We start from the raw sequence: 25,301 nt of genomic DNA, 5'->3' as shown, positions 1-25,301 counted from the left end.
CTGTGAGGACCTCACTAAAACTGAAGTAATGAAGGATATGATCTGAGGGTGTTGTGACATAGAGTCAGGTCTGATTACATCATTTGTTTTGGGTTGAGTCTCAGGAGCTTTACAAAAAGCAGTCCTAAAGGCAAGGAGAGAGAAAAGGGCAGAGGAGGGCAATAACTCATTAGCAGAAGCTCTGCATATGTGCATTCTGCTATTTGCCACATGTCTACAAGGGAGTTCTTCAGAGTGCAAAGAAACCTGTGAACTGTTGGAATATTCTAAGCCTTTCCTTGAGATGTCAGCCAAGAGCTTCAGTATAGCCACAGTGGCTACTGTGCTTATTTTCTTCCTAGAGATACAGCTCTCACTGCAAGCGGCGTTGAATGGTAAAGTCTCTTAGCTTTCTATTTTATTGTCTCTTGTGCCTTAGGGCAACTATTTATGCAGAAAAATGGCATCCTTTCATTATTACTATTCAATATCATGCTTGAAGTTGTATATTGTTGCAGTCTGTCATTGTTTGGAGTTAGTATTCTTATTTCAATTTCTCAGAATAAGTATTCTGACACATAGAGGGAAGAGGAATTTTTCCTCTGATTTAGTTATCATTACAGACTTCTTGCATGCTCAGTATGTTTTGGTTTGTGATCTTTTTATTTCTCATAAAATGAAGCAGAAACTGGCCCTTGCAGAGTTAGTGGAAGCATCACACCTTTCCCTCTGCATGTTTATTTTTAAACCAGAGAGAAAAAAGCAATCCTTGTAAAGCGCTGTCCCGGTTTAAAGGGACAGTATTACCAGGAAAAGAGAATTCAGGAACTCGCAGGCACAAAAAAGGTATAGGTTGGGAATAACAGTTCTTTACTGAAACATTTATAAGACAAACAAAAACAGCATCAGCTATACGAAAGGAAAAAAAAACAGTGACAGAACAGAATGGAATTCAGTCCCAGTCCCTTTTTCAGTCACCGATGGCTCTCCGATGGACCAGGGCGGGCGGCTTCTCAGTTGCGGCTGCTGCAGGGGCAGGGGAGGGGGCCAGGTGGCCTCAGTGCCCCAGGTGGAAGAAAAGGGTGAGGAAGGAAACTCTGCTCACCGTGGGCATCCCAGTTCCCAGTTGTTCAGAGGAAGCAGGAAGCTTTAGCAGTCCAAATCCAAGAAGCCTGATCCCAACAGGAGAAAAAGAACCTCTCTCCTCGAGTTCGGCTGGCGAGCTGTAGAGTTCTCCTATCCTCAGTGTCCTCTTACTTGCCGAAAACAAAAGCAGGACTCCACCTTTCCCTAATGGGTCATCAGCTTGCTTCAGCTAGTCATTTGTCTCCAGCTCTTAACGGCTAATAGGAGAGCCATCCCGGCTAGCTTAACATAATAATGGGAAAAATTTCTAAACCTCGCCAACCCACAACATTATCCACCCCAAATTTTTTCCATGCTAACATACTACATTAAATTAGAACCTTTAAATTACATACATACATGCAGTTACAGACACAGTATCATAGGTAGTTCACCCCAGAACAAGGTCTCCTTGGGGTATGCATCGGGTTTCTCCATCCTTTTGCATCACCCACCAGGTACAACCTGGTCCTTGAGCAAAAACCACCCCACGGACAGGATTGTCTTTGCTGGAGGCAGAGTTCACCCAAACAGTTTTCCCTAGCATACCTCTCATGTGTACCACTGGAACCTTATCCCCATCTGGTGTTCCCAAGAGCTCAGATTGGGCAGGGCCTGCTCGGTTAGTGGAACCTCGGGTATTCACTAACCATGTGGCCTTTGGTAGATTACTTTCCCAGTTCTTGAAAGTCCCCCCACCAAGTGCCTTCAAGGTGGTTTTAAGCAAGCCATTGCACCGTTCGACCTTCCCAGCTGCAGGTGCATGGTAGGGGATGTGGTACACCCACTCAATGCCGTGTTCCCTAGCCCAGCTGTTTATGAGGCTGTTCTTGAAATGAGTCCCATTGTCTGACTCAATTCTCTCAGGGGTGCCATGCCTCCAAAGGACCTGTTTCTCAAGGCCCAGGATGGTGTTCCGAGCAGTGGCGTGGGGCACAGGGTAGGTCTCCAACCATCCGGTGGTGGCTTCCACCATGGTCAGCACGTAGCGCTTGCCTTGGCGGGTCTGAGGCAGTGTGATGTAGTCAATCTGCCAGGCCTCCCCGTACTTATATTTGGACCAACGCCCGCCATACCAGAGGGGCTTCACTCGCTTGGCCTGTTTGATGGCAGCGCACGTATCACAGTCATGGATGACTTGAGAGATACTGTCCATGGTTAGATCCACCCCTCGGTCTCGTGCCCACTTATACGTGGCATCTCTGCCCTGATGACCTGAGGCGTCATGGGCCCATCGAGCCAGGAACAATTCTCCCTTGTGTTGCCAATCCAGGTCTATTTGTGACACCTCTATCTTTGAGGCCTGATCAACCTGCTCGTTGTGCTGGTGTTCCTCATTAGCCCGACTCTTGGGGACATGGGCATCCACGTGACGAACTTTCACAGGTAGCTTCTCTACCCGGGTGGCAATGTCTTTCCACTCGTCGGCAGCCCAGATTGGTTTTCCCCTACGTTGCCAGTTTGCCTTTTTCCACCTTTCCAGCCAACCCCACAGAGCATTGGCTACCATCCACGAGTCAGTATAAAGGTAGAGCTTTGGCCACTTCTCTCTTTCAGCAATGTCCAGGGCCAGCTGAACAGCTTTGAGTTCAGCAAATTGACTTGATCCACCTTCTCCTTCAGTAGCTTGTGCAACCTGTCGTGTGGGGCTCCATACGGCTGCTTTCCACTTCCGGTTCATCCCCACGACGCGGCAGGAGCCGTCGGTGAAAAGAGCGTAGTGTGTTTCATCTGCTGGCAGTTGGTTATACGGTGGGGCTTCCTCAGCGCGGCTCACTTGTTCTTGCTCCTCATCATCGGCGAGACCAAAATTTTCACCTTCTGGCCAGTTCGTAATTATCTCCAAAATCCCAGGGCAATTTGGGTTTCCGATGCGGGCGCGTTGCGTGATGAGGGCAATCCACTTGCTCCATGTGGCATCGGTGGCGTGGTGGGTAGAGGGAACCTTTCCTTTGAACATCCACCCCAGCACTGGTAGTCGGGGTGCCAGGAGGAGTTGTGCTTCCGTCCCAATCACCTCTGAGGCAGCTTGGACTCCTTCATAGGCAGCCAAGATCTCCTTCTCTGTGGGAGTGTAGTTGGCTTCAGACCCTCTGTAGCTCCGGCTCCAGAATCCCAGAGGTCGCCCTCGAGTCTCCCCAGGCACCTTCTGCCAAAGGCTCCAGGACAAGCCATGGTTCCCGGCTGCAGAATAAAGCACATTCTTTACCTCTGGTCCTGTCCTGACTGGGCCAAGGGCCACTGCATGAGCGATCTCCTGCTTGATCTGGGCAAAGGCTTGCTGTTGCTCAGCACCCCAGTGGAAATCGTTCTTCTTACGGGTGACCAGGTAGAGAGGGCTCACAATCTGGCTGTACTCAGGAATGTGCATTCTCCAAAAGCCTATGGCACCTAGGAAAGCTTGTGTTTCCTTCTTACTGGTTGGTGGAGACATTGCGGTGATCTTATTGATGACCTCAGTGGGGATCTGGCGCCGTCCATCTTGCCACTTTACTCCCAGGAACTGGATCTCTCGGGCAGGTCCTTTGACTTTGCTCTTTTTAATGGCAAAGCCGGCTCCCAGCAGAATCTGTATGATCTTTTCTCCTTTCTCAAATACCTCCACTGCCGTGTTCCCCCATACAATGATGTCATCGATGTATTGAAGGTGTTCTGGAGCCTCACCCTTTTCCAGTGCAGCCTGGATCAGTCCATGACAGATGGTGGGGCTGTGTTTCCACCCCTGGGGCAGACGATTCCAGGTGTACTGCACGCCCCTCCATGTAAAGGCAAACTGAGGCCTGCACTCTGCTGCCAGGGGAATGGAGAAAAATGCGTTGGCAATGTCAATGGTGGCATACCACCTTGCTGCCTTGGACTCCAGCTCGTACTGGAGTTCCAGCATGTCCGGCACAGCAGCGCTCAGTGGTGGAGTCACTTCGTTCAACGCACGATAGTCCACAGTCAATCTCCATTCTCCATCAGACTTGCGCACGAGCCAGATGGGGCTGTTGAAGGGTGAGTGGGTTTTGCTGACCACCCCTTGGCTCTCCAGCTCACGGATCATCTTGTGGATGGGGATCACAGCATCTCGATTCGTCCGGTACTGCTGGTGGTGCACTGTTGAGGTGGCAATTGGCACTCGTTGCTCTTCCACCTTCAGAAGTCCCACTGCAGATGGGTTTTCTGACAGTCCAGGCAAGGTGTTCAACTGCTTAATGCCCTCTGCCACTACAGCAGCTATTCCAAAAGCCCATCTGTATCCCTTTGGGTCTTTGTAGTAGCCACTCCTGAGAAAATCTATGCCTAGAATGGGCGGTGCCTCTGGGCCAGTTACAATCGGATGTTTCTGCCACCCCTCTCCTGTCAGGCTCACCTCAGCTTCCAGCAAAGACAATTCCTGTGATCCCCCCGTCACCCCAACAATGGAAACACGCTCTTCCCCCACGTTCTGATGGTATTAGAGTGCATTGTGAACCAGTATCAACTAATACCCTGTATTCTTGTGGTTCTGATGTGCCAGGCCATCGGACCCACACCATCCAATAGACTCTGTTATCCCGTGCCTCTCCCTGGCTAGAGGCAGGGCCCCTCTAGCCCTGGCTATTACTCCTTTCCTGAACATACATAGTGGAGGTTCCTTCAAGTGGGTCTGACAGATCATCCTCCCTTCTGTAATGCCCAGCACCTTGGTCATGGGAGGTTGAGGCTACCTTCACTTTAGTGTAGCTCCCTCGGTTAGCATTTCCCTCCCTGAGTTGACGCACCCGTGCTGCCAAGACAGAAGTGGGTTTCCCATCCCATTTTCCCATGTCTTCCCCATGGTCACGCAGGAAAAACCATAGGTCAGCTCGTGGGGTGTACCCTCTTCCACTAGCTGGGGAGCGTTGGGCTGTAACCTTGGGGTATGAGGCTCGCACTGGTGCTGCCTTGATCTTCCTGATCTCCTCCCTCATCTCACTTATGTCACCTCTCATCCCCCTCACCTCCCTGATCTCCTCCCTCATCCCCCTCATCTCTTGGACCACGGAAGAAACCTGGGCCTGCACTACGCCATTCATCATACTGTGAAAATCCCTAAGCTTGTTAGCAACAGAGCTCACTGTTTCTCGGTGCTCATCAGCATTAATCATTGCAATGAAGGTGGTATATTGAGATGGCCCTCGGTTTGCCAGGTTCCACAGCATGTGACCTGTGCACCTGACCTTGTCAGGGTCATTGTCATGCTGTCCATCCCTCCCAAAGAGTACCTCCAGTACCGCCACCTCTCTCAGCTGTTGAATCCCTTCCTCAACGGTTTTCCAATGCATTCTATTATGGTACTCCTGCATTCTTTCTTTGTTGACAAACCTCTCTCTTACACTCATTAAAAGCCGCTCCCAGAGGGGAAGTGGGCCTGGCTCCCTTACGAATATTTGGTCCACACCTGAGTCCTGGGACAAGGATCCCAAATTCCTTGCCTCTGTACCATCCAAGTGCACACCTGTACCCATAAGGTCCCAGACCCGAAGTAACCAAGTTGTCAAAGCCTCCCGGCCCCGTCGTGCAATATCTTTCCGCAGATTGCGGAGATTTTCATAAGACAGGGACTCAGTGATGATTTCAACCTCTGGCTCCCCTGCTGGTTGTGAGGGCCCTCCTCTCTGGTCCTCTTTGTCTAGGTGCCTTGCTTTCATTTTAGACTTCCTAGTTTCTACAGGGGCGACTGCTGCTGGCTGTGAGTGCCCTTGCAATTCAGCTGGACCCTGGGCAGATGTAACACCTATGGGTTCCACTACAGCATCACTGGATTCTCCCCCTTTATGGCAGGACTTCTCACCAGCTGGGGAGAGGTACTCCTTCATCATCTGGCCCATCTCACTCATCTGCTTCACTAGAAGCCCCACCCACTCCGGGTGGTTTCTTTCTGAGATGGGCTGTGGGGCAGGGTCAGGCTCTGGGGCAGCATCCCTAGTCTCTGGGGCAGGGTCAGTCTCTGTGGCTGCATCCCTAGTCTCTGGGGCAGGGTCAGGCTCTGTGGCAGCACCCCTATTTCCTGGAGTAGGTATCAGAGTTGTTATCCAGCTCAATCCCCCGTTATCTCTTAATGTTAAATAGGACAAGCCTATCAGTAACACTAGCCACTGTATGATATCATTAGCATTCAGAGGAAATCTGAACCCTTCAAAAACTGGTGGGGTAGACCCAAAAATTTGGGTGAGGGGTTGGGAGAAAATTTCCCCTGGTGTTATTCTCTCACAGTAGGTGCCATTATTAAAGTAATCCCAAAAACATGCATTTAGTGTGTGGTATCCCTGAATCCATGTACCCGCCGTCCAAAGGAAGTTAAAATCCATGAATTCCTCACCTTATCAACCCATAAAGCAAGTTCGATAACAGTTACAGTAGCCTTAGTTACAGGGCCCATGCTTATGTAAGGGTTTGCAAATGGGAGATATACATGTATGAACACGTGCAGCCCAAACCAGATTAAACTGGACCACATGTTGCTATCACACACAAAAAAAAAAAACAGTCTCAGGCAACCGAAGAACTGTTATTCCTTAACCTCGTGCCACACGTTCGGGCACCAAGATCTGTCCCGGTTTAAAGGGACAGTATTACCAGGAAAAGGGAATTCAGGAACTCGCAGGCACAAAAAAGGTATAGGTTGGGAATAACAGTTCTTTACTGAAACATTTATAAGACAAACAAAAACAGCATCAGCTATACGAAAGGAAAAAAAACAGTGACAGAACAGAATGGAATTCAGTCCCAGTCCCTTTTTCAGTCACCGATGGCTCTCCGATGGACCAGGGCGGGCGGCTTCTCAGTCGCGGCTGCTGCAGGGGCAGGGGAGGGGGCCAGGTGGCCTCAGTGCCCCAGGTGGAAGAAAAGGGTGAGGAAGGAAACTCTGCTCACCGTGGGCGTCCCAGTTCCCAGTTGTTCAGAGGAAGCAGGAAGCTTTAGCAGTCCAAATCCAAGAAGCCTGATCCCAACAGGAGAAAAAGAACCTCTCTCCTCGAGTTCGGCCGGCGAGCTGTAGAGTTCTCCTATCCTCAGTGTCCTCTTACTTGCCGAAAACAAAAGCAGGACTCCACCTTTCCCTAATGGGTCATCAGCTTGCTTCAGCTAGTCATTTGTCTCCAGCTCTTAACGGCTAATAGGAGAGCCATCCCGGCTAGCTTAACATAATAATGGGAAAAATTTCTAAACCTCACCAACCCACAACAAGTGCCCCATAGACTAGAGGTCATTCTCTTATATGGAAACAAGACTAGTTTCAGGAGGTTGCCACTATGCACTCTCTTTTTAGGAATCAGTGCTCATCTATTAAAGCTGATTATAATCAATTTCCATTTTTTCAAACTAATTATAATCTAGCCAGTGTTATTATAGGATATGAGGGGAATTGTAAAGTTTTGTGTGAGAGCACTTACTCAGCACATATATTCATGGGACAAAAATCCAGGAGGTTCAAACACAATCCAGAGCTGTTGGTTCATGCAGAGCTCTGTCGGGACAAGCCTTTTACCAGGTTTTTGCATGAGCAGCAAAAGGCATGGAATTCAAACTTTTAAGGTCATCTTCTTATTTTGTGCATATGTCCTCTGAAAAATGCCTATATTCTACAGCAGAATCTCCCATCTGAAGGACAGAGGTTCCTAGAGCCTGATGCTCTCGAGAACAGAATAAATAAAGCTTGATGCTTTACAGGCACTTTTGGTGACCATACAGAAAGTTTGGAATAGAAAGGAGTTATTGAAAAGGTATGTCTTATGATACATCCTGAAGGGAATTCTAGAGAGTGCCTGTCTCAGACTTAGGAACCCATTACCAAGAAATGGCAAGAGCTAGAGTATCTGCCTGTCTCAGATATCTTTCCAAGTGGATTATCACACCTACAAGCACTCACGATTTCCCAGCTCTCAAGTGACACTAGAAATGCATTTTTTTCCTGGCTGCTGATCAGTTTAATGTACACTGGTTCTAGGAACCCCCTCTGCCATGAATGGGCATGTAACTCATACTCATCCCAACATGAATAAAGAGCCAGGAGAGTGTTCACAGACACAGAGCTGTTGAATGTTCACTTCTAGATGTGAATCCTCCAATTTGATGTTGTGTGACAGTCTCCCTGACTCTCATTTCATTATCAGGCAGAATGAAAGCAACTTTGCTCAGGATCTGAGGTCTGAATACAGCTCTCTGTGTTCATTCAGACAAAATCAAGAAGGTTCTGACATTTGGTAATTGATTCATCTCCTGATCCAAGATGAAATGAGCATCAGTGTGCCTCAGCCCTACCCACAGCAGTTCTATGGCTGTGCTCACCATAAAGTTATAATGGTAGTGAGCTGCAGATCATCAAAACGCTCACAGGTTAAGGCAAAAGACTTGAAGCTTTAATTTATTTTTGTGACAAGTGGCATAACTGACAAAAATATTGTAAATGCTTAAAAGTGCTTTAAATTATAAAAATCAGAGTTTTGACACCTCATACACATTTTAATGGTCAGTAAGAGCATGAATACAGTAGCTATTGTAGTTAAGCCAGTATTTCTTCAAACCCTGCTCAAATGAGAATATTTCTAAAACCTACTGCCTGTTATTTTTTACCTTTATGCAAATTTTGTCTACAGAATGACCAAAGGATAGAAGCAACCCCCAAAAACCCCAGTAAGAGATAATCCCCTGCAGAGAGAAGGCAAGAGGAGAATGAGGTTTCTCATCCTGAAATCTGAAACATTAATTCTTCTATCAGAAGAACCTGAGGACTTGAGCCAGGATGATGACACAGACTTGCTTTGAAAATTCCCATGTAAAAGAACAAGGCACACTGGTCCAAACAAACTTAAAGCAGAGTTTCATGTTCCCATCACATACCAATACAAAGTGCAGCTGGTTTCCATATCCCTACAAATTAATCCGAAATGTTTCAACACAATGTTCATAGGGGAAAACTGCATCTGTGACCACACTCCAAGAAATGCTGCCAAGAACCGTGTATTGAGTAGACAAGTGCATGTAATGATAAATATTGGGCTGCATGCATACAGACACACTCACAGGCATAATGAGTGTTTGCAAGATTTCTATTTCAGGACTGTTTTCTAAGCAGAAATAAAATTAAATTTGCAGAGAGTAAAGATCAGCATTAGCCTGATAACCCAATCTGTTCAGATCTGTCAAGATGAGCACCCCTAATTATGCAGCAAGCTGAGTGATTTTAAGTAGGTTTCAGGACCAGAAAAAAATTATTAAAAAGAGCATTTAATAAGTCAAGACATTTCCAAAAACATGCAGAGATACTGTCCCAAGTTCAGTTCCTTAAGCAGTGGATGAGTATTGATAATTTTAACACTCACTGACCCTCCCTGGGATTCTCTGAGTTATATGGGTTCATGTGTCATGCTCCCTTTTTTCAAAGTCCACCTATTCATTTCTGTCCATCGCTTCTCAGTGTAGCAACTGGCAGTCCACTCATGTTTTCAAATTCCTCAACAAGTCATGGGGGGGCTCATCATAGTTACATTCTGCTTATATTCCTTAGCTTCCTAACCAGAGAAAAATCCCAAGGGTGTACCTAAAGACAAGTCTGTGGATATTCCAATTAAAAAAAAAAGTATTGAGTGCAGTCTTGCCCCAAAATTTAAGTGACAAGAAATTCAGCCCTATGAGCAGGATCACAGGGATAATTATAGCAACAATTTGAATGAGAAAGGTTTATAAAGTGTCAAAAAGTTTGAAATTATCTATGTTTTGCTCAACATAGGGACTAGAAAGAGGCAAAAGTATTGCAATATCCAATAGATGGGTTTAGGTAGCAATTTGTTTCTTTACAGAGTAAAATCAAATGCAGTAATATTTCTTTTGTCTTTAAACAGGGTCCAAATGGTCATATATTGGTAAGTACTAAATCATACATACAAAATTATGTCTTTCTTCTTCTGTACCTTAAGGACAACGTGTCAAATGTATTCTGGTGAGTACTTACTGGGATCCTTACCCAGGTTTGAATCTGGTCAATTTTCTCGAAATCTGTTATTCATCCATCAGGTTTTATAACTGACTGAGAACCAATTACTGAGTTCTGAATTTCTCTGTGGAATGACAGGAATTTCAGCAGACTGAAACTCACCCTACAGCTGCAGAGGGTCCCTGAAGCCTCTGTTTCCTCAGCAGACACAGGCTAGCAACACACTCCAGCCTAGTTCTGCAAAGAGCATTCTCTCCCCACCCACATGAGTCTTCTTTTTCAAGCAGAATCAGAGTTCACCTGTATTCTGTTACTGGAGGCTCAGGTCCCCGAAGATGCCAGCAGTGACAAAGCAGAATGAATAATCTTTAAGAAAACAATGTTAATTTGTAACTAATCCTTTTAGTCATCTACTAACTCAGAAGGACCTGGTGGCTGCTCAGGAAAAGAATTATCTAGTGTTTTTCTTTTAATTTATCAAATCCTCTAGCCAGGTATTTCCTCATTCAGAGTAGTATTTTATATGCCAAATACCCTCACAGAAGTAGGCAGTATGCAGAATCTTAGAAAAAAATGCTTGTTCTTAAGCTTTTGGTGCTGCTCCAAGACAGCACAAAGAACCTCTAAGACTGAATTTGCTGCTAGGAGCTCCTTCCTTTTGCTGTGATTCAGTTTACCTGACTGGCTTCACATAAGCAGAGGGAGAACTGTCAGTCTATCTGTCAGTGCCCATGCACAGACCTCACATTCCCAGCAGGGAAAAAGCTTGACCCAGCTTTAATAAAACCCTGGGGTTTCCACTTTGACAGCAGCCATGAGATAAATCTAACCCTGTTGGATAGAAAGGAAAACAAGACTTTTTTTACTACCATGAAAGCAGAAGTTTTGCCCTCCTCCACAGGGTAATCCTTTAAATTAATTACTTCTCTCTTCCTAGGAATTTGGGTACCAGGTTGATTTCAAAGTGTATTATTCTCAGTGCCCGACTTCATCAGCTTCTGTTAAGCGCTTCCATACTGCATTCTCTCATACTGCATAATGATTCTAAATGTATGGAGGAAGAGAGAAGGTTCACAAAGCAGATTATCTTTTTCCTTCAACTACTGATTTCAAAACAAATCTAGAAAAACATATGAAAGCAAATAAATAAAAGTAACTTCATAAAACCGAAGTGGCAACTGAACTTGTACAGAATAGTACAGAAAAGCAGAGTTAGAGCATTGATCCCCACAGAGAAAAAAACAAAACTATTAGAGAGACTGTGCTAAGCCAGGAAAGAGCCCCTCCATACCCTTCTACTGATCCTGGTTCCTTTTGGCATCCTAAATCTTTCGCTGTTTACCTTTGCCCCTGAAACACTCTGCAGTGCCTCTCACTGAAATTAAGTCAATAGGAATGGAAAGGAAATCAAGCCATCATAACCATAGTGCAGACTGATGTCAGGGTGAGGGTCAAGGTACAAGATTAAGGGTGGAGGAGAAATCTAAGTGCTCATTGTCAGACTTCTATTTGTTGAGTATTTTACATATTTTACAATATGTACAACTGCATGTTGATGATGCAGTGTTAGTACCTCAGGCCATAGTGGCAAAGCAAAATGACACTGTATGTGATCAGCCTTATCTGTCCAGCACAGGCTTCCAAAGAAATGAGTTTGCCTTGCCTATAATTGAAACTACTGCATTAGATACATCAAATATAAAGGCTAAACCTCTCCTCTGTCCTTAGTCAAACCGCAGCAGTGCTGTTTGTTGTTCCTGTTCTCACTACCCTTGTGCATACACCACAGAGCAGTGAGCCCTTCACCCCAGCTGACAGAGGCTTGCTTTGTGTTCTCTGAAGGGCAGCTCCACCTTCTGTAACACGGACAAAGCAGACCGAGGGTATCATAAGGAAAGTGTTTTCACTTAAAGAACTGAAAGAGAGATTCCAATGCCCCACAGCTCAGGACAGCATGTGCAGGCAGCTTTTGGCAATGCTGCTGTGTGGCTGTGAGGTGCAGGCTGAAATTTTCTGCCCAGGAAAAAACTGGTACAAGTGGATGTTAGGCTTAATTCTTTGGAGTCTGTTTCTGTTGTAAGTGGGCTGGAATTAAATCAGAGAACCAGAATAATCCCCTTCAGAGTGGACAAGCAGCTACAATGGAGAAAACTAGCTTTGCAGATAAGTTTAAGGTAATAGTGCAAACATAATTATCATCATGCTTTAGCAGAAACATTATTATTAAAGTACTTTAGCAAGTGAAGAGACAACTTTATGCTGTAATGCAGACACAAGCATTGTTGGTAACAGACATCAGGCTAATTGTACTTGAAAACTCTTTTATTCTGCTGCTGCTGAATACTCCAATTCAGTGAGGTGCTGAGAACCCATGCTAAGACCCTCCCACTTCCCCTTCAGAAATGCCAGCTTTAGTGAAGACATTAGAACATGCCCCAAATTTCTCATACAGCACCTGAATGCAGTAATGGCAACAGCTACAGCCCTTGGCAATTCCTGCATCTCACAAGTTTCCCTCTGTGCACGTGTGGACGATGCACACATATTGGCTCTGTGTGCACAGAATGGTGTTACTGAGCACTGAGCAAAATGGAAACCACATGCTTGTGTCACCATGGCAGGGAGCCTGCACTCTTAGCCTTCACCACCACCTCAGCCCTGGGCAAACAACAGATTTACAGTTTGCAGCTGGCTGAAAACAGGGTGAAGTGCTCTGCTTGGCTGCAGAAATACTACAGGCATTCCCTGTGTTACTGACTCAATGCGTTTTACTACATTACTTCAGATCAAGAGAACTTGCACAGACTGTGGGAAGCTGGAGCAACATGAATAATAATTGGTCATGAGAGCAACAGTCTGTTGGTACCACTGGTGTCTCACAGGGCTGTTTTCCCCTTAGTTCAAATGTATACATCCTGGGAGCAGACACTGCTGCCCATGAAGGAGCATTGTACTGCACTGCCCAGCAGTACCAGTGCTGTGGGGTTGGCTGGAAAGCACAGAGCTGTCAAAGAACATGGTACGATGCACATGTGCAGCCTTGGTGCTGAGGGGGTTTGGCTCAGCTCACTGGGCAGTGGGCATCCACACAATCCACAGGATTATTCCTGCTTTATTTACAGACGTCTTTTATGAAACAGCCGTGAGGGCACAGTCAGGCTCAGGGCTACTTTCAGTGTGGTAAGGGAAAGTGGTCTGCAAACTTGTGTCAAGGAAAGCAGTCCACAAGCTGGATTTGAGCAACCTGAGTTTGCACTCCTTAGGGCAGGGAGTGCTCTTGGGAGCACTGGGAGCAGTGGTAGCAGGAAGGATCCTACTTCCAGTGACACCAGCAGCTCCCTACCTTCATGTGCTGGCTCCAACAGCTGAATTGCAGCATTGAGGGCGTAGAACACCCCCATGGCACAGTAAGTGCTCTGCTGACACAGTCGTGGTGGGATCCTCACAGCAACAAACACTTCTGAAATGCCCAGGTCACAAATGTGTCACACAAAGGGGAAATTAACTTTGAAGGTAAATTTACATTACCTCTTCTGTTAATATCTTTTGGGACTTGTAGCACAGGCCAATCTTACATGCACATGCTGTTCCTTCTTCAGTAGTGATCAGACAAAGCCTTTGTAAACACAATGTGATTTCCACTGAATTTATCTGGGTGTACTGGCACAGAAAAAGGAAAATCTGATTCACAATCAATCATTCATTCTCACCAGCTGTGTGGTTTCTCTGCCTCAGAAATCTCAATTTCACATATGCAAAACTAAGCTGCAGTGAGCTCAGCTCTTGAAGACAGGAGTTTTTAGGCACTGAAATTACAAAGACTACATGACAAAAGACAAAATTTCTATAAAAACGTTGGGTTTGTACCAAAACAGAGGTTGTGTTTGCGTTTGTTGGTTTTTTTTTCAATTGAGCAGGAATGAGAAACAAGCATAACATTCTGTAGCTGAAAGGCCTTTGAGTGGAGTTGCAGATTTATGTCAAGAAAAGGATAACTGCTAGTAAAGGTCAAGGTACATAACTGCATCATTTTATACAAAAGAAAAAAATTTGCCTCCTGAACTGGTGATGTAGATGTGACGTTCCCATATTCTGTTGCCAGTTCTTCCAGACATTCAAGTCACCCAAACACAGCACTGAAAAAATGTTTGGTACTTCATGACTCCCTGGCTGGGACTAGACTTCTAGTTTATACATCAATCACCTATTTAATAATCAAGTCTCCAAAGCTATGACATGTAATATATCAAAAGCTTGCAAACTCACTACCTTATCAAGCCTTTTAAAAATATTGAAGTATTTTTAAAATAAAGTCTTCTCACCAATTTTCTGACATTGCAGCAATCTTAGCTCCTTGTAAAGTGTTAAATTTCAGTGTTGTCATCTTGCATAGCAAGTTTGAACCTAAGAAACTGTAATTTCTTGGTGTATCCTAATATATGTTTTCCTGGGAAGTATCCTTTAGTATGTATTCCATAGTACGGAATTTATGCTCTTCTGCATGTATTTATTATTTGCCAAAAATAGGTAGAGGAGAAGCTTCTATAATGTCAGCATAACATTTATGAGCTTTTTAAAACAATTTTGGCAACTTTAAGATAGTATCTCAAAGATGTAAGAAGAAAGAAATTGATGTGACTGTCAGTGAACTGTAGTAAAAAAGTTAAGTTGCAGCAACAGCAAGGCCTGTTTGTACTTAAAAGCACTGACTGAGTCTGAGTATCCACACTGCAAACAAAGTCACCTGCTAACCTTGAATAATGTTAAACAGCTTTACCAAGGAAGTGAGTCTGTCTTTAAGCACCAGAATTGATCTTGTTCATTCTGTCACATGCACTATGTTTACGTCAGATTCACCTCCACCACCCATTTACTTGGAAATTGTCTTTCATGTAAATAAAGTGAACTGCTTAGAGTATCCTCCTGCCTGCTAATTTCCTTCAGAAAATATCTGAACTTGCTTTGCCACTGATGATCTGATCTTCAAAGCGGGAATACCTTGGTTTTGGAAAAGAAGACTTCTAATCAAAGACTCAAGGTACTCAATCTACATAGTAAGAGAAGTGAGAAACTATATCCTCTATATTATAAGTACAGTAATTTCATGACTATAAGGCGCACCGTATTATAAGGCACACCTCCGGGAGTCGGCAAATTTCCGAACTTTGTCCATATATAAGGCGCTCCAGAGTATAAGGCGCACTTCCAGGTTTGGACCAAAATTTTAGTCAAAAGGGTGCACCTTAAAGTCATGAAATTACTGCACTTTAATGAGGAACAAAGGTATGGGAACAGCAGGATCACAGCAAAAAGCAAACTGCCAAGGAGAATAATTATCCATTGGGCACTAATGAAATATCTTTTATCTGCAATGCTTAAAGGAAGAGTAGATGTTTATTCCCTTCTGAAAGAAATGGCCTCACAGAAGCAGAAATTGATTCAGGGAGGCCCAGTGTCTGTGTTACATAGACCAGGCTGGGTGATCCCTAACGACCTTCCTGCCTTGGAAAGAAGGCAGGAAGGATGAATATTCAGGGACAAGGAGAAATGCAAGTTGCAAGTACCTTCTCTGGTATTTAAATCCAAATCATCTCATCTTATGGTCTACAAACAGCTGCTAGGTGTTAATGTGCAATTAAATCAAAGGCACAATTAAAATTCTCTCAATATTATCTATTCTTTGTAGATCTTACCTCGGGCAAAAGGCTGTGATGAAGAAAAGTTTCACCAGAGTTTAAGCAAGTTATTGCACGTCAAATTACCGTAATACCTTTCATTTTTGCAAGTTAGCTTTTCACAGTAGGTTATGCAATCCTGTTAGGTAGTGCCAGACAGTGTGTACAGTAAGGAAAAGTCTGAGGCTCTGATGTAATGAGACCTGTCTCTAGGTCACAACAGCCTCAGAAAAATGATCATATCCTTCATTACCTCTGTTTAATGAGATCCTGTTTAAAAAAAAAAAAAAAAAAAAGTCTTAAAAATTCAGAAAAGGCTTTTTTTTCCTAAATTTTGCGTGAAGGCTGACACAAGAGAATTTCTATGTTAATTGCATAGTGAAGGTTTGACAAATGTGTCTCTGTTAATTCACACAGGTCCTGATGGAGAGAAGGCCTGGCCAAAGAAATACCCATTTTGTGCAGGAGTATTCCAATCACCAATTGATTTCCACGAAGATATTCTCCAGTATGATTCTAACCTCTTGCCTTTAGAGTTCATAGGCTACAATGTGCCCTCCACTGACCAGTTTACATTGATCAATAATGGCCATTCAGGTAAGGGAGCTCACGGACAGCAAGGAATGGTAGAAGAAAGAGTTCCAGGAACTCAGTGCTTTTTTTACTTCATGGGTGGACTACTTTGATTATTGGATGAAATTAAGCTGCTAATCAGATGAGAAAGCCTTCACATGAGCATACCTACATCTACAGAACAGGCTAGAGAAATCTGGGAATGTATTAAGTACAAATGGATTCCCAGTAAGTCAAATTTTAAGTTAAGAAATTTAAAATAAGCCCTATGCATGTCAGAATTAATGCCCAAGGTTTCCTTATTACTTTAGCTGTGGCATGCCAAAACAGAAACAGGCTTTGTGATTCTGCTAAAAAGAGATAACATGTGAGCAATGGGTCTCTTCCATCCATCAAAGCAGCTCAATGGGGGTGTGGGGAAGAGGAAAAAAATGTAGGAGCACCATTCTGTTCTTTCAACTTGAGATAGAAACCTCTGTAGTGTAAAGTAAGATAGACAGTGATAGGCAAGAAGACAGAAAAATAATTAGAAATAGTGTATAAATAGGCCCTCCCCACAACAGCACTAAATCAGTGTCAGTACAGTAGGTAAAGGCAGAGATGATGCTGTCTCATAAAGGTCTCCTATAATGACACAATATACAATACCAGTGAGTCAGCCCCACCATTTTTCATTCCTTCCTGAAAACACCTGAAGACATAGAAATAAGAATAGTTATAAGACCCTCCTCCTTTGTACCCTCCTTTATCACATAAATATCAAAATAACCTGCATTATAAGATGGCCTCTAGTCTCACATGCTTGGTTATGAGTTGACCAATATGCAAAAATCTCTATTTCTATCATTCTTTCAGTGAAGTTGACCTGCTCAATTGAACATCATAAACCCATTCCTCAGCCCATTCCTTCTTTTCCTAGAAGTGCTTCTTGGTCCTGAGTGAAAGACTGGACTGTCACAGTTGAATGCACTGGGCTGATGTGACAGGCAATAGACAGAGAAGGAAAAATTGTCATTGTGTACTTGAAAGGTTCCAGACTGCAGAAGGAGGCAAAAGAACAGCACTGAGAGCCTGTCCCTCCCAAAACAATTGCACAGGTGAAAGCAAATTCCTTGGAGAATCTAAGTCACTATCACTGTCAGATCTCACGCCTAAAATACAAGGCTTGATTATTTCCTGAAAAAGGTGAGACAAAAATATAACCCCCTCAAAAAGATGGGAATTTATTTCCAAGGTCAGTGACCTCCTAGAAAGCAGAGGAGATGAATGCATCCTACTCTAGAAACCTCACTTAGAAACAAATTAATTTACCTCTGAGAAACAAAAAATTAGCCTCTGTAGGACTCATCATTATACCATCTGCTGCTAACTTTTCTTTCAGCTAGAGGAAACCAGTAGGATGCTTAATATTGTGCTGTCAAGTCATTCCTATATATAATTGATGTTCTTTACCAGCCAGCTCATCCAGACACAATTACCTACTTCAACTAGATGGAAAACAGTAGAGCTCAAAAAATCCCTCTTCAGTAGGCGCCTAAAAATAGGGTCACGGCTGTTACTTCACTATGGTGTTGAGCCTTGTTTCCCCTGAAAAACATGTCCAGGGCAGTCCAGAAACAAACTATATTCACTCTGGAAATAATAATACAGATAAATTACAAAGAAATCGATCTGTTCCTGACATGAACTGTTGCTTTATGGAGGACCAAATTCTCCAAGTGAACAAATGAGAAATTTCTGCTGGGTTGAGAAGTAGTACTGTAATTTCTACAACAAAAAAAGCCCCAACAAGCCTGCCTGCCTCCCCCACTGGAGAGCCTTAGTGAGCAGGAGGGTCGTGCATGCAAAGGTCTCTCTCCAGCACGTCAGGAGAGAAAATGCTCATTCTTAAAGCCTGGGATTATCTTGCTGCTCAACATCAGTGTTCTGGGTTTTGGGAGCAGCAAGGAAATGGGAGAGTTTATTTGGTTTTGTCATGTGCTCCTAAGAGGCAGCAGAGTTCAATATAACAGGAGATATAAACTACCACAAGAAATATTAATTTATTAAGCCATTTTCAACCATTATTAAGGGGATTGAAAAAAAGTACATGTGCCTACATTTTGCTTTAACATATAAATAATTGTCTCTTTGATGTCTGAAATAAATCCACATTCTTCAGGGAGAAGAAAGATTTCCAATAGCAACAATTGTCACATTCAATTAATGTATTTAGGAAAATAGAAATGGGTATGTTCTAAATGTTCTAAATCCTGATCTACCAAGAAAGGCTTAAAGAGAACAGAAGTGTTTATTTCCTACTGCAGACCAAGATGGATTTAAGAATCTGCTTTTTTCGTGCTCCATATATAACATACTTAGACATGGTATTTTAATTTGCCCTGTTCTTGAGAGCTGTGGTATCATTTGTTCCTACCTGGTTTTGGTCTGCTTACAGTGAAAATGTATCTGTCACCTGCTATGTGCATCAGAAACCTCCCGTTTGAATACACTGCATCTCAGCTTCACCTGCACTGGGGGAACCGAAACAAGTCTGAGGGCTCTGAGCACACAGTCAGTGGGAAGCACTTTGCAGCAGAGGTAAGGCCAGTGCAGATCAGGGACAGAAGCAAAGAAGGCTGGGCAGGCCCCCTTGTAGTGAGATCTCTCTTAGGTAAACAGTCTCTTGACTGTTAAAGGCTGTGAGGTTCTAAGCCAAGTATTTATGATCTGGGGATATACTAAAAAAATGGGTTGTGCACCACAAAATAAGATGGATTCAGATGTGCTAAGTCAGGGAGCTGGAATTCAGGCTCTAAACACAGAACTGGCACTGGGTCACTTGAGGTAACTTTCAGCTGCACAACACTGCTGCTCTGTTTACCTTTACTCACCTTCTTCTATACAGTGATGAACTGTTTATCATTTCTGATTTCTAAATTATTGACTTGGGAATAGATTTTGATAAGCAGTACCAGTCAGATATTTACCTCCAAATTTTTTTAAAAAAAGAAACTAGTCAGAATAATTTGCTTGCACAACAGCACGTTAGGAATCCTTCTCTAGTTATATTTAATACTGGGGTTTGCATTCCAAATATTGGAGCGCTAAGGTGCTATTTTTTCAGAAAAAATTCACTAGTACTCCAGTCAAGATGCCTTGAAGCTGAAGTCATGATCCTCTTTCTCCCCTCATTACTGGGGGTGGTGAGGCCTGTGTGTAACTCAGCTGCAGCAGGGCTGAGTCCCACGACCTCTTGCCTTTCTCTAAAAAGATCTTATCCAGAAATCACTGAAGGACCCTCCTGCATTGTCGTATCCTGAGGTGGCTGCACTTTTTAACTGTGAAGTATAAATATAAGAATGACCCAGACGTTATAGCAACAAATTATCTCCTCCTTTGTAGCTGCATATTGTACATTACAACTCTGAGAAATACCCAGATATAACAGCAGCAATGGACAAAGCTGATGGACTGGCTGTTTTGGCTGTTCTCCTCGAGGTAAGATGCAGGATCTTTTTTCCTGTTTGTTTAGAATATGCTTTCAATCATTCAGTTATGAGAGACCTTTAACATACAAAATTACCTACAACATGTAACAATACAATGACTGAATAAAAGTTCTTCTTTTCCTCTTTCACAAAAAAAAAAAAGAAAAAGAAAAAAAAAAAAGAAGTCAAGAGTCTAGCAGCACATGCCAAACCAGGAGCAAATGTTACAAAATGAGGAAATCTGAGTATTTCCTCATGGTTTTTGTAAATTAACTTCAGCTATGTTAAATCCATTTTTTCATTCATTTATCAACCAATGACTGGTAGCATTTATCAAACAAGAGGCAACAGTGAATTTCAAGCTCATTTACTCAAAGCTGCCTACTGTAGCATGAAGCAGTTTGAGAGACACAGGCAGGCACAACCCTGCCTTTGACCACTGTATGTAATTAGTATTTAACCATAGTCTTCTCCCTGCTAACTTCTCAGATGCTTTGAATCACAAAATACAGTGAATTAGTATGTTCAGTGGCATTTTAAGATGTCAGGACAGCTTTCCAATTTTCCTCTCTTAAATGCCACATATGAAGATAATAATGATCTTAAACAAATTAGTATCTTATACATATGTATTTCTTCTTTTTCTTGAGGATTAAATCTCCTTAATAAGATAACTGTGAGGATTACATGCGAGGATTAAATGTAGAATTTTCTGCAGCATAACAAACCGAAACCACAAGTTTCCACATTTCCATCAAAAAGTAAAATGTTCCAGTTGGCAAACAAAGTTCTTATTAATATTACCCAAATTCACTTCCTAGCACCTCTAAGATTCTGAGAGTAATTTTGAGTTCAATTTCAGTTCATTTGGAATTTGTGGCAGTGAAAAGTGTCAGAGTATTATACATTATGCTAGGAAATAATACTGGGATTCTGGTGCAATGGTGTTTGAAAATCAAATTAGTGAACAATGGAGATTAGGTCTTGGAAATCCTTTCGGACAGCTGGTGGCTGTTACAGTTAATGTAAGGACACCAGTTTACTATGTCTGGTTGTCAGAGGAGCTGCTAAGCACCAGCTCTGAAGAATTCATTAAAAAGGCATTGATTATTAGACTGAAAGGCTGCTTGCAGCAGTTGAAAAACATAGTCTTGTGTGACAGTTGATTTACAGCCTTTGCCAGATAGTTGAGTAGCAGACCTGTAGCCTTGTGGTACCCAACAGTGTTACTCTTTACCTCCCTGGACTGTGAGGAGCAGCAGAATAAAAATGTTTGAGGGTGGAAAAATGTGGTTTTGACTGTAAATCAAGAGATGATCTGAGAAGCCTGGCAGCTGAGAACTTCCGCCTGTGAGGCTCTCAGAGGAAAGGGCTTCTCTTCACTTGCACAGCACTCTGAGCAAGCAAGGGCAATAGGGTCAGTGTACACAAAAGGTCTATGCTGCAGGTGTAAAGGCAGTAATACAACATAGCAGCTCTAATAGCTCTGGAGCTGCAATATTGTCATGGCTCTGGAGGACAGAGGGGATGTTTTGAGTTATAAAATACTTATGCCATTTTTGTACCTGAGTATCTGGACAGTGCAGGCACTTGCCTTAGGACAGGCCAGAAGCACAGACTCATATTCAGGCTGGTGATTTGCACAGCTGTTGACCATGTGATCATTGCAGATTGGACCCTTCAATCCATCCTATGAAAAGATCTTCAGGCACTTCTGGAATGTGAAATACAAAGGTGAGTGGCTAAGCCAGATTGGGAATGGCTAAGAGTGTCAGATGTCACCCTGAGAGAGACTGAACTGGCTGAAGAAACAGTCCAGAGATCTCAGGCAAATCTGTCACAAACTGAAGGGCTTCCAAATGCAGTGCATTCCTGCGAAGAGCGTATGGCTAGCATGCCCCTGGGATTCTGACTGGGCCTTATTTCTTCCACATGGTGTTTTTTAGTTAATATGGCCACAGTTTATCTTAGAGGACTCTGATTTGGTGTCTCAGACAAGATTTGTACATTGGAAACTTAAAAATCTGTACTCCTTATTAAACTGGGATAATCTCTGCTAGAAGGTATTTTTCTTATTCTAGTGATATGACACTGAAAATACCCTACCTACTGAAATGAAAAGCAAATTCATTTCACTGACACACTGCTTGTGTAGTCATGATGCAATATTTAACATGAACCACCTTTTTTAGATCAGAAGGTCCTGGTCCCTGGTTTCAACATTCAGGAACTGCTTCCTGACAGACTGGATGAGTATTATCGCTACGAAGGATCCCTGACAACTCCTCCCTGCTACCCGAGCGTGCTCTGGACAGTTTTCCGACACCCCGTTAAAATTTCTCAAGAGCAGGCAAGTTCTAACAGAGCATATTTCTGGTGTCTGCCAAAGAACAGGAAATATATATTCTCATTTCCTGGATTTCTCTTATGTTCCTGTAAAACTCAAAGGTGACCATTGCTTAAATCTTTTAAGTGGGAAGAACAATACAGAACTGACATAAATCAATATCCCATTCTCTTTGTTGCTAGCACATTTTGTGTCTGCCAGAACAAAGGACAGACAGCTGCACAGCAATTGGTACAGTATCAGCTTGAAAAAATCCCAGTCAAGTGAGAGTCATTTTGATTTTCATTATGTACTTACACCCTGCTCTGTGTCTTCCCAAGAGTTACCTCTGGATTACTGCTTGGGCTCCATGTCTGAATATTATTCACGAAGTATTTCAGTACTACTTTGATCCTGATGGACTTGGGTGGGTTGCAAAGTTTCTAAAAAGCTTGTGTTGTGTAATTTACCCATCTTGAATTCCCTATGTTTTCTCCCAACTTACATTTTGTGTGCTCATCCAATTCACTTCTTTTGCTCTTGGGTGGCTGCTTACCTAGACTATAAACTCACAATCACTATCTTCTGATTCACCTAATTTAGACATGGTGGAAAATAAAATCTCGGATCAAATTACTGCAAGCTACTAATTCTGAAAACACATTCTTGCCTTTGTCCATTCTGCCAGACCATGTCTCTAAAAAAATAAAGTGTTCTTTCAAAAAGTAGCCTTTAATACTACTTACGAGTTAGACTGTGCACGCTGGAGAAGTCTACCATGTTTCCTCCCATCCAGTTTTCCTAGCAGATAACCTGATAGTAAGCAGTCATTTTATCAGGATGTAAACAAAATACAAGTACGGACTTGGAGATGCCACATTGTTTGCACATTATTCTGTATTTGGGTTCACAGGCCACATGAGACTTAATTATTACTTAATGTATCCCTTCCCTTCTTTTTTTTTTTTTTTTTCCAAACACTCCCAGCTATCACACACTGGCATTGCTTTCTCTGTATTCTGGGAGCTGAACAGATGCTTCCCTTTCTAGTTACTGGCACTGGAAACAGCCATGTACTGCACAGAGAGTGATGACCCAGAACCCCTGGAAATGGTTGATAACTTCAGAAACGTTCAGGAATTCCGTGAAAGACTGGTTTTTATTTCCTTCCATGAAGGTGAGTTGCATCAATGCTTCTGTGGAAAGAAACAGTGCACAGTGATCTGTGTAAATGTGAAGTACTGGAGTGGCAGTCCTGCTGCACTGTACCACTCAAAAACACAGCTACCTCTTTTCCCTGCAGCTCACTTTGTTGCCCTTTTCTTCTCATATTGCACTGGTGCATGGGCAACTGTGCAAGCATAAGGTATTCCCAGGTAAGTAAGAATGTTTTTTTCCACAGTGGGTAATAGGCAAGCCCTGCAACTCTTCCAATCAAAGGCAAGGAGATAAAAGAAGGAAGACATGACTGACCTTGTCATGCTTGGCAGAAGTATTTGCCGTCACTCTAAATATTAAACAGCTCCACAGCTGAGCTATTTCAGCCAGTGTAAGTGCTTAAGATGGCCCTCTCTCACCAATGACATTTGCTGATTCTCAGTAAGGTCAGGACTGATCTTATGCAGACCACACATTTAAAGGGAGTCACAACTTTGTCTTTCAGGGACGCTGTTTCAGGAACAGTGTCCCCAAATCAGAAGAGGTCCTTGAAGAATTCAAACTTGTCAAATAAATATAATTCATAACACTGGATTGTATGATTCAGTGTTAAAATAAAAAAAAAAATCCACAAAACCAACATGATTTTACAAGGAAGAAATGATTCAAAAGCTTAACTCTGCAGTGTTACACAATGCCAACACCTAAGTTTGGTGGGGGACTTTGCACAAAACTCTGCATCTGTGGTGAGACTGAGCTGCACCCCACAGAAAGGCCTTTGAGTACACTGTTTGTGCAAAATGTATTGTTCCAACTTTGTTGCCTTGCAAACAAATACTCTAAAGGATCTGTGAAGCTGCATGTACACTCCAGGCAGATGAATCTGGGCAAGCCACTACAATATTTGAAATTGAGAGTAGAAGATTTCTAACAGAAAAAGCAGGCTTCACCAAAAAGATTAGCCAAGCAGTAAACTTTCAAATTAATAAAATGTGTTAGCACATTATTTCAACTTTGTTTGCCATTTTCTTCACTGTTTAGATGAAAGAACAGAAAACACTGGAGTTGTCTGTTTTGGACACTTTCACACAACAGAAACAGTTCCCACTGCAGTAGCTGCTCCTGCCATTCTCCCCTGCAGACAGACCCTTTCATAACATATCTCTTCTAACAGAAAGCTAAAAAGGAGAAAAGTGAAAATTAGAGATCAGCCCAAACAAATTCTGGGCAAAACAATTCTCTGAAATCAGAGCTTATCTAGATTTGGCCCCAAAAGTTTGTTGATCCCTTAAAATGAGAATTACACTAGAAGCTCTCTTGCTGCTAGATTCTAAATATAATACCTAGGAAGATTACAATTTTGTCAAATTATCAACAGTCCTTAACATCTCTGTTATTAATGTACAAATGATACTAGTTGCACAAACAATATTTTGAGTACAGTAATTTCACGATTACAAGCCACACCTGATTATAAACCGCACTGTCATTCGCAGCGAGGACCACCTGCAACAAAGTTGCCAAATAGTAACAGAATCGCAGAATTGTGGGGTTTACTGGCTCGGCTCGGGGCCGGGTGGGCTCAGACTGCTCGGGGCTGCCGATAGGGCCAGGTGGCCCAGCTCGGCGCTGCTGCTCGGCGGGGCCACTCAGGGCCGGCCGTCGCTGCCACCACTGCCAGGCTCACTCGCCCCGGGCCAGTGCTGCCCTGCGGCGGCAGGGGGGTACGGAGCCCCCCGCCCACTCCTGCGGTGGCAGGCGGGCACAGAGCCCCCCCGCCCGCTCCTTCGGCGCTGGTGGGAAGCAGGCATGGAGCCCCCCGACTCCCCCATCCTGCGCTGCTGGCACAGAGCCCGCCTGCACCTGCCATGCAACAGAGTAACCAATTTGTAACAGTTGCGCAATCCCGGGTTTTACTGGCAGGTGCTCAGCTCGGCACCTCGGCTTGCACTTCCAGGTTGGGAAATTTCAGAAATTTTTCATATATTAGCCGCTCCTGAGTGTGTGCTGCATTTCCGGGGTGGGATCAAAATTTTAGTCAAAATGGTGCAGCTTAT

At 43.4% G+C, this 25,301-nt stretch overlaps 1 protein-coding gene across 1 annotated transcript in view; it reads left to right on the top strand.

Moving 5' to 3' along the window:
* The first annotated feature begins 283 nt into the window (after positions 1 to 283).
* The window catches only part of CA12 (carbonic anhydrase 12), a 30,257-nt gene continuing 5,239 nt past the window's right edge, over positions 284 to 25,301 (top strand). Inside the window, exons 1-8 of the mRNA XM_033071068.2 lie at positions 284 to 374; positions 9,951 to 9,971; positions 16,135 to 16,314; positions 18,728 to 18,870; positions 19,675 to 19,770; positions 21,431 to 21,494; positions 21,953 to 22,110; positions 23,137 to 23,263. Of these exons, the coding sequence (XP_032926959.1) occupies positions 284 to 374; positions 9,951 to 9,971; positions 16,135 to 16,314; positions 18,728 to 18,870; positions 19,675 to 19,770; positions 21,431 to 21,494; positions 21,953 to 22,110; positions 23,137 to 23,263 (880 nt within the window). The remainder of the gene's footprint in view (positions 375 to 9,950; positions 9,972 to 16,134; positions 16,315 to 18,727; positions 18,871 to 19,674; positions 19,771 to 21,430; positions 21,495 to 21,952; positions 22,111 to 23,136; positions 23,264 to 25,301) is intronic.

The sequence above is a fragment of the Catharus ustulatus genome, chromosome 12, assembly GCF_009819885.2.
Source record: "Catharus ustulatus isolate bCatUst1 chromosome 12, bCatUst1.pri.v2, whole genome shotgun sequence".
Taxonomy (NCBI): Eukaryota; Metazoa; Chordata; class Aves; order Passeriformes; family Turdidae; genus Catharus; species Catharus ustulatus.
The sequence above is the reverse complement of the archived record's forward strand: the minus strand, read 5'-3'. Positions and strand labels throughout refer to the sequence as shown.